This window comes from Cyprinus carpio, chromosome A15 (genome assembly GCF_018340385.1).
Source record: "Cyprinus carpio isolate SPL01 chromosome A15, ASM1834038v1, whole genome shotgun sequence".
In the NCBI taxonomy this organism is placed as follows: domain Eukaryota; kingdom Metazoa; phylum Chordata; class Actinopteri; order Cypriniformes; family Cyprinidae; genus Cyprinus; species Cyprinus carpio.
In genome coordinates this window covers 606,447-620,344 of record NC_056586.1, presented here as the reverse complement: position 1 = coordinate 620,344, position 13,898 = coordinate 606,447, and the positions used below count along the sequence as shown (strand labels likewise).

At 36.1% G+C, this 13,898-nt stretch overlaps 1 protein-coding gene across 6 annotated transcripts; it reads left to right on the top strand.

Moving 5' to 3' along the window:
* Positions 1-367: 367 nt before the first annotated feature.
* LOC109081331 (myeloid leukemia factor 1-like) lies at positions 368-13,066 on the top strand. Of its 6 annotated transcripts, none has more exons than XM_019096314.2 (8): positions 372-523; positions 1,542-1,553; positions 1,998-2,175; positions 9,375-9,452; positions 9,788-9,916; positions 9,996-10,155; positions 11,457-11,595; positions 12,430-13,066. In XM_019096314.2, exons 1-8 carry the CDS (start codon positions 477-479, stop codon positions 12,506-12,508), a joined length of 822 nt encoding a protein of 273 aa, XP_018951859.2. In that variant the 5' UTR covers positions 372-476; the 3' UTR covers positions 12,509-13,066. The 6 variants fall into 6 exon arrangements, with proteins under 6 accessions (XP_018951861.1, XP_018951862.1, XP_018951859.2 ...); XM_042770733.1 differs by lacking the exon at positions 1,542-1,553 and adding an exon at positions 1,810-1,905 and having other exon boundaries at positions 373-523; XM_019096315.2 differs by having other exon boundaries at positions 375-523; positions 1,545-1,553.
* Positions 13,067-13,898: the final 832 nt, after the last annotated feature.

The window sequence follows — 13,898 nt, the reverse complement described above, 5'->3', positions numbered from 1 at the left end:
TTACTTAAAAGTCAGCATCAGTCACCAGTGAGTGTTTGTAAAAACTTCTGACTGCGATCTGATGTAGATTTTGGTCAACTGATGAGACCGAAATATATTGTTAGTAACATTTTAGAAGAATTTTATGGGGAAGATACACAATTACAACTTCTGTGGGGCGTGAAGGAAAAGTAATAATATTGCTTTTGAAAGGAGCAACTAGTAACGAGTAATAAATTACATTTTTGGAGTTCGGAGCCCAACACTGTCTCTGTGTCACACACACGATACACACAGACTGTAACACTGCACTACATAATACACTGAAAACAGAACGCGAGATAAATGTGGAAGTTTCTAGAGAATAAGAAGAGTTTCCATGACAACACATGCACAACACTGCACACGCTGGGAGAGGCGGGGCGAACGCGTGCTCGCGGTGTGGAGCGTCGAAAGTATCCGCAGCGCGTCCTTCTGCGGAGCGTCAGTGCGGCAAGATGTTCAACAGCCTCCTGCGACAGTTCGAGGACGAGCCCTTCTTTGCGTGAGTCTCACACTTTTATATTAGACAGTCTGGAAATATAACCGTACAACGGTAATAAATACGAAAAACATATAAGTGTAGGAGCTAGTGAGTCATATTTCAAAATGGTGTGATTCAAATCATATTATAAGGATTTGTTTCATTAGTTATTCTTTTTAGTGCTAGATAATTATGGGTTCTGTTGAGGTGTTTTTATTTATTTATTTATTTATTTCTGACTGATATGCCATACGCAAAAGTAATATGTACTAAATTAACACACATGAAATGTATTGTCATATGAATTAAAAACATACATGAAACCCAATAGAACAAATTGTATATATATATATATATATCTATATATATATATATATATATATATTATATATATATATATATATATATATTATTATTATTATTATGTTAACATATATATCTATCGTATAAGTTACATATATTTATGGTATGTATGTGTAACACTTTTTGGAGATATATATATCATGTACATGTATATCCATTGTAAAACCAGTCAATACATGAACAAAAATACAAAAATACAGATTTTTGAACATTTTTTGTGTTTTAATAACTAAATAAAATGCCATATAAAAATCTTCATATAGATATTAACATTTGTAACTATACAAATTTTGCTATGGTGATTTTATACAGTATATGTTATAAACTCATATCTCAGAGAATGTATGTACAGTGTGTGAGAATCATAGGTAACATATATGGCAATATCACTCTTGATATAAAGCTAAATATTTCATATATTGTATTTCCGTATGGGATCATAAGCCCTCAACACTGCTTTGTTCTGGATTTATTTTCAGCTGGTGTGTCTTTGAATCAGCTGTTACTGTGCATGTCCTTAACTCAGTCCATGCATGCTCACGTATGAAGCTGTTTCCTGCAGGAGTGTAATGTAGTTTGTGTACGATGAATGCACTGGTCAGTCTGCTTTATCCCATTGTGCTGTCAGTAAGAAAGTGTAATGAAGTTTCTTGTCTCTCTTCTTTCTGTTCTCAAGTAGCTCATCAAGGTAGGCACTTCTGTCCTCAATGCACGCAGACAGTGCTTCTCAACTCCACACTGAGCAACTACCGTCTGTCTTACAAAAGTAACAGAGACGTCCTTTAAATCGAACAGTAAAGTCTATAATCTAAGCATGAACTACACTGGCTTGACAGTACAGAAAAATGATGAGCATGATTTAGATGACTGTCAGCAGTCAGTAATTCACTGCACAGCACACACAGATCATGTCCATCCTCACTGTGAATCTGTATTTAATGTAGTCCGGGTCATATTTTCCTTCTCATGGTGTTTGAGATCGAGGGCATGTCCACGTCGACTCATCCCAACTGAAGATCTATGACTGTCACACACATCCAGTTGAGAAGCACTGTCACAACAATCAGAGCAATATTACCAACACACTGATGTTTTTTATTAATTGTATTCTTTGTCTGCTCTCCTTCCTTAGCGACGCGTTCCAGGTGCATCATGAGCGCATGCGGCAGATGATGAGGGGTTTCGCTGACCCCTTCGGTCAGGGCTTCATGCCTAGCATCACAGACGGCCATCACAGGGGTCACAGAGGTGACAGGGGTCACAGGGCTGCGGCTCAGCCCAACACCAGCCCGAACGTCCGCAGCGACCGAGTGAGTGCCGGAGTTTGTCTTTCTTAATGCAAACTACACTTACTTATTATTTGTTTTGTCTTAATCATAGCATTTAGCTCCTCAACTGTTTCTGTTCTCCCTGATTAATCTCCATGTATTTTCTGTGCCCTCGTTTGTCTGCCCGAGTTCCCCAGTTTATCTCCCTGTTTGTTAATTAGCTCCTCACCTGTTTCTGTTCTCCCTGATTATGTTCCTCTGATTATTTAAGCCCTGTGTTTCCTTGTCTTGTGTCAATGTCGGATAATGTTAGATAGCTCCTGTGTCCTCCAGCATTTCTTTGTAGAATCTCTATTAAATACTTTATTTTTGGATTATACTCCTCCGTCTGGTGCTTAATCCCTACAAGCTCTTTACAGATAGTACAAGTGATGCTTGAATTAGCAAACACCAATAATTAAAAAAAAAGGGGTGAATTCTAGGAGGGCTAAATTATGATATCATAAACTTATGTTAAACATATAAAATAAACAACTAAAATATAAAATGTGTTTTAAAAAATGACAAAAAAAAGTTTCCATGTTTACAACATATCTTTAACATACATATAAAAACACCAATACTCTTTTGGCCATTTTTTAAAACACATTTAAAAGTTTCCTTGTTTACAACATATCTTTAACATACATTTAAGATTATATACATATATATACATATAATATAATATATATAGATGTCTAATATATTATTATACATATATTATAATATGTATATCTGTACATATATTTTGAAACATATTATTGCAAATATATATATAATTTTTTTTTTTTTTTGCAATATTTATATATATTTTTATTTTTATATTTTATTTTTTTTTTTTTTTTTGCAATGTTTTTGTTTATTTTAAAATATATATATATTTTTAAAATATATTTGTAAATATGTTTTTTGCTGTATGGGCTGGATATTTTATTTTTGTGTATTATTACACACAATCTGTTAGTATTACAGTATAAAAATTTCCAGATAAGTTATAAAAAGTGCAAGGATTTTTACATTTAAATCAGCATTATTAAAGTAATACTGTGAAGTAGAGATCCTGTAAGGATTATTGAGGGGGATGTGCTTAACTCTGATTTTTTTTATTTCTTTTGTATTTTGATTTTGTGGTAGAATACGACCTGTAAATTTTCCTGACAGTTTACTTTTGAAAGAGATGTGTTCAGAAGCGCTGCATGAGGTGCTTCTAGAAGTTGTTTGTCTGCTGTATGCTATCATTGGACGGCGCGTCACCGTTACGGAGCGTCACAATGACCAGCTGGTCACTCCGGCAGCTCAGAACACTAAACTTAGTCTGTAATCCCCCACCTCTCAGTATATTTATCCCTGGTAATTACTTTCATCTGATTCCAGCCTCTCTTGTTTAACTAGTGGCCTTCCCCGTGTAAACGCCAGGTGAGGGGCTGTAAAGACCCCCCGCCCCACTGGACCGCATTCGTATTATTTTAGAAGAAAATTAAAAAAAAAAATTTTGAATGCAGAATGCATCTTGCTATAATAGTGCTTTATAATTCGTTTGTAACATATATTAACGATTAACAATAATAAAAAATCATAAAAATACAAATAAAAACAGCTTCATAATAAACAAAAAAAAAAATATGATATTGTATATTATATAATGATGTTGTATTGTGTGCAGTCTGTCACGCCTGCTGGAGTCTCATCATAGGTCACGTATGTGCTGATAGCTCTGAAGTAACTCTGGAGTATGTTCAGAGAGTAAGCTGGTATGGCTACTCACACACCCTGAAAGTTACCTCTGATGTTGGAAGTGAATGCTGAGTTTATTCACTTTCTTACCCTTAAACATACCCGGGGTATGTCACATAACCTGCTTTATTGTGTGATATCTGCTTCATTGATTATAAAGGGAGCATCTTCAATCGATTTCTGTATATAGCCTATGAGTTTTATTTTTCATGCTTTTAAGTACACACTGCAAAATTTTGTGAGTGATGATCATATTGAAATTGACATAGTGATAATCATAGCAATGATGGGACAAAAAAACCCTGTAACATGTTTCTTTGTTATTTCTTTGTTATATCTTTTTAATGCAGTTTTTGCATTATTGAACAATATTTAAAGGACACATACTAATGTTATAATGTATTATTTACTTATAATTATAAATAGCACGAATAATTAACTAATTTTATTTATTAACAAATATTTATTAAAATTACAGATGTATTTATTTATTGATTTATTTATTTTTAAATTGCTATGGTACCAAAATTGGTACCGAGAACCATGAAATTTTACAGGTTTGATTATTGAAAGTTTGGTACCATGACAGAATTCTCAAAATAAAAATCAAATATATTTTCTTTAGAGGAAGAAGAAAAAAAATGTTTTGTGAAAACCTACAAACCTACAGCACAAAAGTCCAAACAGACAGAGAACATGTAACAACTACTGTATGTAAAAGACAGTCCTGAATCACATTAGCTATAAAGGTCATGTGACTAATGACTTTTCGCTCATTTTCTCTGAAAATGAAAATGTGTGTACACTTTATAAGTGTTATATAATATTTTAAGTGTTTTTAATCAGATTTTCTCAACAAAACTCATCAAAATAATGCACTGTTTGCAACAGGTTTAATTAAATTAATTAATCAGAATATTTACTGTAACTTGCAACCATGCATTTATTTAAGTTGTAGTAATATATCCCCTGAATTTCTTTTTGGAGTACCCCAAATATAGGATGACCCCCTGGTTAGTGCCCTGTTGCAGGTCAGCAGACCTGATTTTGCAGGACAGGTGGAAGAGTGAGCTATTATTAGACTATATAAACACTGATTTATGTTAGATGGAAAGCCTGTTTGCAATGACATTAGATGCTTCAAATTGCATTAAACATTGTGACCGACTCGGTGACTGGCACTCAGTTTGCCCGGTTCGAGTGATGTAACACAGGATCTTTCAGTCCACCCAGCCATCATTAGCAAAAAACACCCTCTCAGAAAGTGTTGGATGGTTATTTTTCCCAATCAAGCAAACACAGTATAAACTTCCATAACCCCAAAAAAACAACAGATTTCAAACTATTAAAATGCAAGAAGACTTTTATTAAGTAATTGTGGAGCCCTGCTTATGACAAAGCTTTCAGAGCTTTAAACATTCAAGCGATTTTAAACTACTCAAGTGCAAGAAGATGCGAAAGAGAACACGATCTGTGCGCTCACACTTAAAGCACACACACATAATGCTGCCTCTCAGTGAGTACAAAAATCAGCTCTTTTTTATGGCTTATTGCATGTCAATGATCTATGTCAAAATAACTTTATTTGGTGAGTGTTTATGTAAACAAAGTGACCGTAAACAGTTGAGAAAGAAATTGCATATGTGAGTATTTTTCAGTAGTTAAGCATGATTTAATGATTAGGGCTGTGTGATTAATTTTAGATTTTATTTTTGATTCCAACGATTATGAAAACAGGATGCTGTATTCTGTTGCTTTACTTCAATGCGGCACGCTGTCATCCTTCCTGTTGGGAAAGCAATCGAATGTCAGTATATTAAATCTTTAAATCAGTATATTAAATCAAACAACATTTTTATTTTTTTTTTTTTTTTTTTACATTTGAATATTCAATTTCTGTATAGTAGATTATTATTTTTAGTAGACTAAATTGTTTAGTTCATTTGTATCTTTTTGTATTTGTGCTACTGTTTGTTCTTTTCATGTACTACTGTTGTTTATTGACAGTGAAACTGCTCTGAAAGAAGAATTTAAGGGGTTGGTGGTCAATTAAGGGTTTTTATGAACGCGCTGACCGTGGCTCAACAAAGTTTTGCTTCTGCCCCCAGAAGTCTAGGACCGGCACTGAGTATAATGCATCCATGCATTTGGTCTTAAAGTGACAGCAGCCTGATGCTTCTGTCTGTGTTCTTATTGATAATAAAAAAACACTCACTGCTCTTGACTGAATAACTTTAGTAACTTTAATTGTAAAGATTTGTCTGTATTTATTTGTTATCTTACATTTGATAACTTTATTACATTTCTGTGCAGTAAAACGTTGTGTGCTATTGCTCGTAAGTTTTAATTAGTTCTTATTTTATTCTTCATAAATTCAGTTTTAAATCAAGCTTCTTTAAGCTGTTGCATTACAAACTTACAGAGCACCATCTAGAGTCGCATGCTTGCAAATTTCTGTATCTTCTAAATAACAATATAAAATAGAAATCAACACCTAAATTGTTAAAACACAAATACATTCGTTGATGAAGCATTTAGGTCAGATGATTGTATAACCCTTAAATTTAACATCTTAACCCTAAACCAAATTCAGGCCCTGGCTTTGAGTTTCAGGACTGTCCTGCCAACTGAGGGACAGGTGCTCACCCAAATACCACACTGGAATGGACTGACAGACAAACTGACAGTATTTTCATAATCAAAAGCAACTAATCAGATCAGAGCTGGTTATTTCAGCAGATTTTCGTGCTGTATGCTTGAGAAGGTCAGAAACCACTGAAAGATTATCTGAATATTTCAGGATTAAGGCTATAGGCAGAAGGAATCGCTGCTGTCGAGTAACACATTCTCAGACGCAGACAGGGCAGTGCGCTCGAGCCATAGCAGCAGTTAACTAAACTAGTTCACTGTTAGATAGAACAGGTTCTTAAAAGTGAACAATTATTGGACTATGACATTTCCCTTTTGGTTGGTTGCTTCACATGGTGATCATCATTTGATCGTGTAAAATACTTCTACGTATTTGGCAGCGTTGTACAGCAGCTTATGAGTCACATGTGCATTTAGTAACAGAGTAACCTGAGAAATGTTTTCAGTGTCACTGATGTTGTGATCATTCCCAGAACCGTGTCGTCTTCTGAGAGCTCTGCTGCGTGGCTCATTTGCTAAATCAGAAGTGTTTTTCCCAGTGGGTCTGTTGAATCATTCTTCTGCCCAGATGGGACCAGCGCTGTGAAAGCATGCAGCATAAATGGGTCGTGACCTCAGGCCTGTGTCTTCCAAACACAGCCCACCTAAAATAGCGTTCGTGACCCGTCCTCCGGCGGGTTAAAAATACACTCCAGCGCGAGCAGATAGCCGAGCTGCGCTCTCCAGGGGCTTTATTAGCTTGAGGAGTGATGATGGTTTTAAACGGCTCGACCGTAAGAAGCCGCTGAGGCAGTGCTCCTCTAAACCTTCAGAGAAACACGAGCTGCTTCTCCATTATTAGACGCCATAACCAGAGGTGACAGATACCAATTTTGGGAGTCATTCAGAGCTCTCTGAGCTACTGAAACATTCAAACTCAGACATGCTTTTTTAGTTTAGTTTTCATCTTGTTCCTGTGCCTCTTTATTTTTCAGTCCTGTTTTCTCCTTGTTTGTCTCCATGGTTTGTAATCAGTGGCACCTGTTCATTATTTAGTTCCCCGTGTTTGCCCTTGTGTGTTATCAGTGACTGTTTGTCGTTCTCATCATCTGTTGTGTGTTCTAAGCGTGATTGTCTTGCATGTTTTGTTTTTGTGTTTATTGTGATAGTTTTCACACATAGTTCTTCAGTCCATACACACAGAATTGTCTTTTCACACATTGTATCATTATATTCTCCATTTTGTTCACATGGATGTGAATCTCATAAAATGTCTGAATTAAACTCCAAAATCAAAAGAAACCGAATTAGCCCAGAAAATAAATTTATATTTTGCAGTAATATTTTGTGACATTTTTCCCCATTGACAAATAATAACCTCCCTAGACCCAAAATTTAAAACGTTAGCTATTTTTTTTCTCATTACTGTAATGCAAAAATAAATAATCAATCAATCATATTGATAATTTAAACTCTCGTGTAATTATAAATCATGGTAGTATCATTGTGGCCAATAAAAACATTGTTATAAGTTGCTGACAACATTGATATCCCTTCGGAAAGTCATGTACACTTCAGCATATATTTTTTAAAAGAGTAGCCTACTTATTACAGAAATAATGCACTAGAATATAAAATAATTTGTGTGTATACAGTGTGAACTGAATGTAATGTTTTGGGTTAAATGAAAATGTGTTATAGTTAAATGCAATCTGTTGAACTTAATGATTTTTGACCCACCTAACAAGGAGTTATTCTATTTCATAATTACTTCTTTTGTCTTTGAAATATGCTTAAATTACTGCTGAATGTACTGACAAGGACTTATGGTAACTTAAAATAAATTATATATTTTGTCATTTTAGAATTCTTATTGAAGATTGTCATGTATTTAGTAATGACACATTTGTAATGATGAAGCTGCCATGTAGAACATTTAAATATATCAACTTTTAATCTAATATTGAATGACACGCTACATTTCAAATTAGAATCAAGTGCTTTATGTTCACTTCAGTATGTTAGTCAACATATCAAAATAATCAAGTGATGAAAGTGGCCTTTTATATCAGTAATATTATTTTATCTGCAATTACAGTTTTTTTTAATAGTACACATCAGTATGCATTCAATACAACAGCACACTAATTGTATAAAAAAAGCTTTTTCTGCTATAAAGAACTGCTATATAGTTTATTGTATAAATGTAATGTATAAGAAAAAGTCATTTAACAATGAAACACTAATTTCTTAACGTCAGTTTAGTTACTCATCTCACACATCTCAGGTTCTAGATACTGTAAGGTCAGTGACCTCTGACCTGCGCTGTGACCTGTGACCTCCAGTGTGTCCTCACAGCTATATACAGTATCCCTCTCACAGCCTGTGTATTATTGATGTGTGCTGTCCTTTGGGCTTTTTATAGTGTTTGTGTAGCAGCAGCCGTCCGCTCTCTGTTTGGTTCCTCAGAGCGAATCGTGTCATCGCTCATAGCATTGACTCAGACATCACTCATCAAAACGTCACAACTGCTTCACCTCTTCATTAAAGCTTGTGGCAATAGACACCAATCAGAATAGAATTCATATCAGTTCACAATGGAATAAACAAAGTTCCTGTTTTGACATCACATGAGAGATTGTGCCAAATGGGTTGCATTTCATGTTAACTCTGGCCAAAGAACATCACAGCCTCACACAGTCTGCATTTCAGCTCTAAATATAAGAAAATGGATTTAAAGATTTAAGTTTGAATAACCGCTGTCTGCAGTGTATATAGAGAAACTTGATGTACCTGCATGTGAAGGAAGGTCATTAAATGTGTGTGATTAATGTCAACAGGAGCTGGATATCTTTAGCAGTCCCTTCGCTATGATGGACAGCATGAGGAACAGGATGGAGGCGATGCATAGAAATTTTGTAAGTCTGACCTCTGACCTCTTCAACCAAGCGTCAGTGACCATCTCTCAAAAACTGACCTCATACAAGGACGCTCAAACATGCTGTTGTTTTGAAATGGGTGTTTATAATGAGCTGTTTAGTTATCAGTAGGATGGCTGTTGAAAGCAATTGAGTGATTCTGATTCTTTAAAGATTTCTTATCTTTAATGAAGAAGCACTTATCACAAATAAACAGTTGTCAAAGCGTGTCTTTCACTGTCAGTGAACCGGTGACTCCCGAGTGCTCGACTGAGTTCAGCGTCCCAGAGAAGCATTCATAGTCTCTGAGATGTTTTTCTGACTGTTTCTTGCAGGGGAACATGCCGTCAGACCCCAGCAGCCACTCGTATTCCTCTTCCTCCGTCATGACGTACTCGAAGATGGGAGACGAGCCGCCGAAAGTGTTCCAGGCCTCGTCTCAGACGCGCTGTGCTCCCGGAGGAGTGAGTCCTGCTCTCAAACACTCACGCTTCAGCACCTCCTGTGCATCTGTGTCATGATGGCTGGTCTATGTGTGTTCAGATAAAGGAGACCAGGAGGAGTCTGAAGGACTCTGAGAGCGGACTGGAGAAGATGTCCATCGCCCATCACATCCAGGACAGAGGCCACGTCATCGAGAGGAAGGAGAACAGGAAAACCGGAGAGAAGGAGCTCAACCAGGACTTCCAGAACATGGATGAGAGTGAGGAGGCATTTAAAGAGACAAACACCAGTTTCTCTGCTGGTGCAAACGCTTTCAGTGCATGCTCTCTCACTGTTTTCTTTTACTGCACAAACAAGTATTCTTTTTATTAGTTATGTTTGCTCAGTGATCTCTTCTCCACAAATTAAGGCCTAAAAAGGTCATGCATTAAATGTTGCATGCACTGCAAAAAAGGTTTCTTCCAAGCTATTTTTGTTCTCCAGTACAAATATCTAAACATCTTTAAATCAAGATACATGTACTTGAGGTGCAATTTGAAAATATGAAGTCTTGTTTCCTGAGAAACTGAACAGAATTAAGTGAGTGATTGCTTAAAACAAGAACAAATATCTGCCAATAAGCTCTTATTTTAAGTCATTTTGTAAATGTATCTTGTATTTAAGAATTTTAGACATTTGCACTGGAAAACAAGATAAAAATACTGAATTCTTTTTACAGTTTTAGTGTTTGAAATCAAAGCTATTCAAGCCTTAATCTTTTTTTTTTTATATGAATTAAAAAATAATGGTGATTAGTTTTTAAGTAATTATGTATTTTTTAAACTTTGAAGCATTCTAATACAAGACATTTACATTTAGAGACCATAATAATGTATTGTTCCATTTAACTTATTCCTTACATTTTTTATTTTGGTTAAAAAAGTCTTAAATTCACCTTAATAAAACCTGCAGAAGCTATTTCTAATATTTAGCAGTTTGCTCATCAGTTTTGAATCCTTACTCCTATAAAGCCACAATGTGAGGTTTTTAAGCAGTCAGATTTTTACTTTGCAAACAATGAACAAACACATCCTTGCATTACATTAATGAGGCCAGATGCATGTTTTGATCCAGAAACACATATTAAGTTGCAATAATGCAGAAACAAAAATAATTCAAAACAGAAAGTGAAATGTGGCGGCTCATACTCTGAAGTCGTGGTACTCCCCTCACCAAAAGTGAAACTTGAACCCACAACCCTTGGGTTACAAGACCAACTTTCTAATCATTAGGCCACAGCTGCCCCTTAAAAAGGCAGTGTGAGATCAAAAGTCATAAGTTTTATGCACTTGATGTTGAGGATGTTTTCAAATATATCACATGATTATCATTCGCCAACCACTGTGGCCCAAAAAAAGCTAAATGGCCAGCCTGGAAATGAGTCCTGACTGCAGGACAGAAGACCACAGAGACCTGAGCTGAACCCCTTGATTTGGGACAGCAAGCAGCCACCTAACAATCTCTGCAAGTCCTAGCACCTGCTCCGCTCCCGTGTTTCTGACGTGGTGTTTCTCTTCCCAGCGGAGGCCCAGTCCTTTGACGAGGAGTGGCAGAGAGAAGTGTCCAGGTTCCAGGCTTCTGCGCCCATGTCCCGCCTGGAAGCACCGAGACAGCGGGCGGTCCACCGAGCGGCCATCACAGCACCACTGGACACACGCAGGTCACTGACAGAAACCAGCCACGCAGCACCATTACGATAATAACTATATTCCAAAACATACAGAACATATATTAGCTAAAATATGTTTAAAAATATATTTACATACAATATATTTTCTACCAATACATTTTTTTCCATTTTTATTTTGCATATTTTCCCAAGAAAATCTGAAGAAAAACGTTGTTTGTTGTCTATAACGTGTGAACATGTAACACAGTTTGAATAAAAAATGAATGAAGCCTAAATGTAGGCTACCATTAGATAATATAATATATTTATGTATATGAAGCATGAAACTAAATATATTTTCAATTTCAAAAATATATTTCAATGAGCTTCACTATTTACAACATATATTTAGCAAATATTTAAAATATATTTTGTCTAATTATTATTGCTGTTGTTGTTATTTATGCATGCATAAAAAAATAAATAAAATGCCATGCATGCCAAATTGGGAAAACAATATTTTCTGAATAAAATATTTGACACGGGTCCCATAAGATTGTCAGTTTGTAACTAAAGCTGGGAGGAATCGTGATTCATAGAAAGCTCATAACTACTGACTGCTTTTAAAACATACGGAAGCCCACAGAGGTCACGCTGCTTTACTTGCAGTCTTGTCTTCTTCTGGATATTCTGTTAAAACATCTTGACAAGACAGCAGCAGTAATGCATGGCCTCTAGATAACTTAATAAATATCAAATAAGTGCCATTCTGACACAGACAAAACATTTGCAGTTCATACAGTGGAGTCCAAGAATCCATTTGAAAGAGATTTGTCCTGTTTAATATGATAATGTCTCAGTTTCTTTACTATTGTGTGTTCACAGGGATGACAAAGCCGCCGCAGCAAACCAAACCCATTACAATGAACTCAACATTAGAGGCTCCGGCCAGAAGGAGCACTAAAGCTCACTCAGTTTGCTCACATCTGCCGGTGATTTTCTTACGCCTGTTTCACACCACAGACTTGAGCAGCAGCAACAACACATTTCTGCTGCGCTCTATACAGAGAACTTCTTTCTAGGTAACTGTGGTGAGTATTTCTTCTACACTGGACATCAGTGGTGGGTCACTGATAGCATTAGACCTGGGCTGTGGTTAATTGTGCACAGTAGACTAATTCCATATCATAACCTGTGGTATACTGTAGTGTTTCAAGACACTGGACTACAAATATATGCTTAATCTGTGCAATTTCTACTCTTCCATGTCAAATCATATTGATTTTATGCATCATCAGTGCACTGTCACTTTGATTAGCTGCAAAAAAATGCAGGTGCTTCTACAATCTTCTGTTAGCACGGCTCTTGAAACACAAAAGCTCTGCTCACGCCTGCAGTGAGAAACAGGCCTTACATCCACAACAAATTATTATTTTCCCGCTGTTACTGTTTCAGAATCCTCAGTCTTTGTTTTTTGTCTTCAAATATGTTTGAATCAAATAAAGCAACACAAATGCTGTCAGTTCTGTGATGCAGTCACTCTTACCCCTGGTCCTTTGTCTCACACACTCATGTCAGCTCTTCAGAGTCTCTGTCTCTGAGCTGAACCAGCTGTGCTTGATTAGGAGACACACAGAATGATTCAGGGTTCAGATATCCGCTGGAGTATTGAATACTGCTTCAGAAACTGTGATGTGTGAGGTCAGACTGAACGTCTGTAATGCACTTATCAGTGTTGTTTATTCTGGAGTAATCACCCTAAACCCTCTGCAAACCTTGCTCTGTAAACATTTGTATAATAAAAAAATAAAAAATAAAATAAAATGCATGAAAGTAGGCTTTTTTTATATGTTCAACAATTTTTTTTAGACACACAAAAGTCTGATATATATTTCAATCAACACACGCTTTATCGCTTTTCAAAAGGTATATAACACATAGTGTCAGAATTAAACAATGTTACAATCCAAACATTTAATGTTGCATATAATAAAGTTTTTGTTGACCTCTGGCCTGATTCAGTTGTCTCCTGATTTGATTCAGTAACTCATAATATCAGGTGTGTTCCTGGAGAGCAGAGTTTAGCTCAAACCCTAATTAAACACACCTAACCCAAAGTAATCAAGGCCTGTGTCCCAAATCACCACATACCCCTAAATAGGACACTATTTGAGCCATTTGTAGTGGTGTCTGAAACTACAGTGGATGTTATGGAGTGCATTGATTCAATCCCATAATGCACTGAGGGTTATGCTGACTGAATTCCCGTGTCTCACCAGAAGGTGGCGCCGGCAGCTGAATCTTCCATCCATCCACTTCCCAAACCACTTGTTAATGTGTTCAAAGCATAAGCC

Coding starts and splice junctions, on each gene's coding strand:
- LOC109081331 (XM_019096316.2), top strand. CDS start 369: ATGCACAACACTGCACACGCTGGGAGAGGCGGGGCGAACGCGTGCTCG. Junction 2,176..9,374: donor CGAACGTCCGCAGCGACCGA/GTGAGTGCCGGA, acceptor TAATGTCAACAG/GAGCTGGATATCTTTAGCAG. Junction 9,453..9,787: donor AGGCGATGCATAGAAATTTT/GTAAGTCTGACC, acceptor TGTTTCTTGCAG/GGGAACATGCCGTCAGACCC.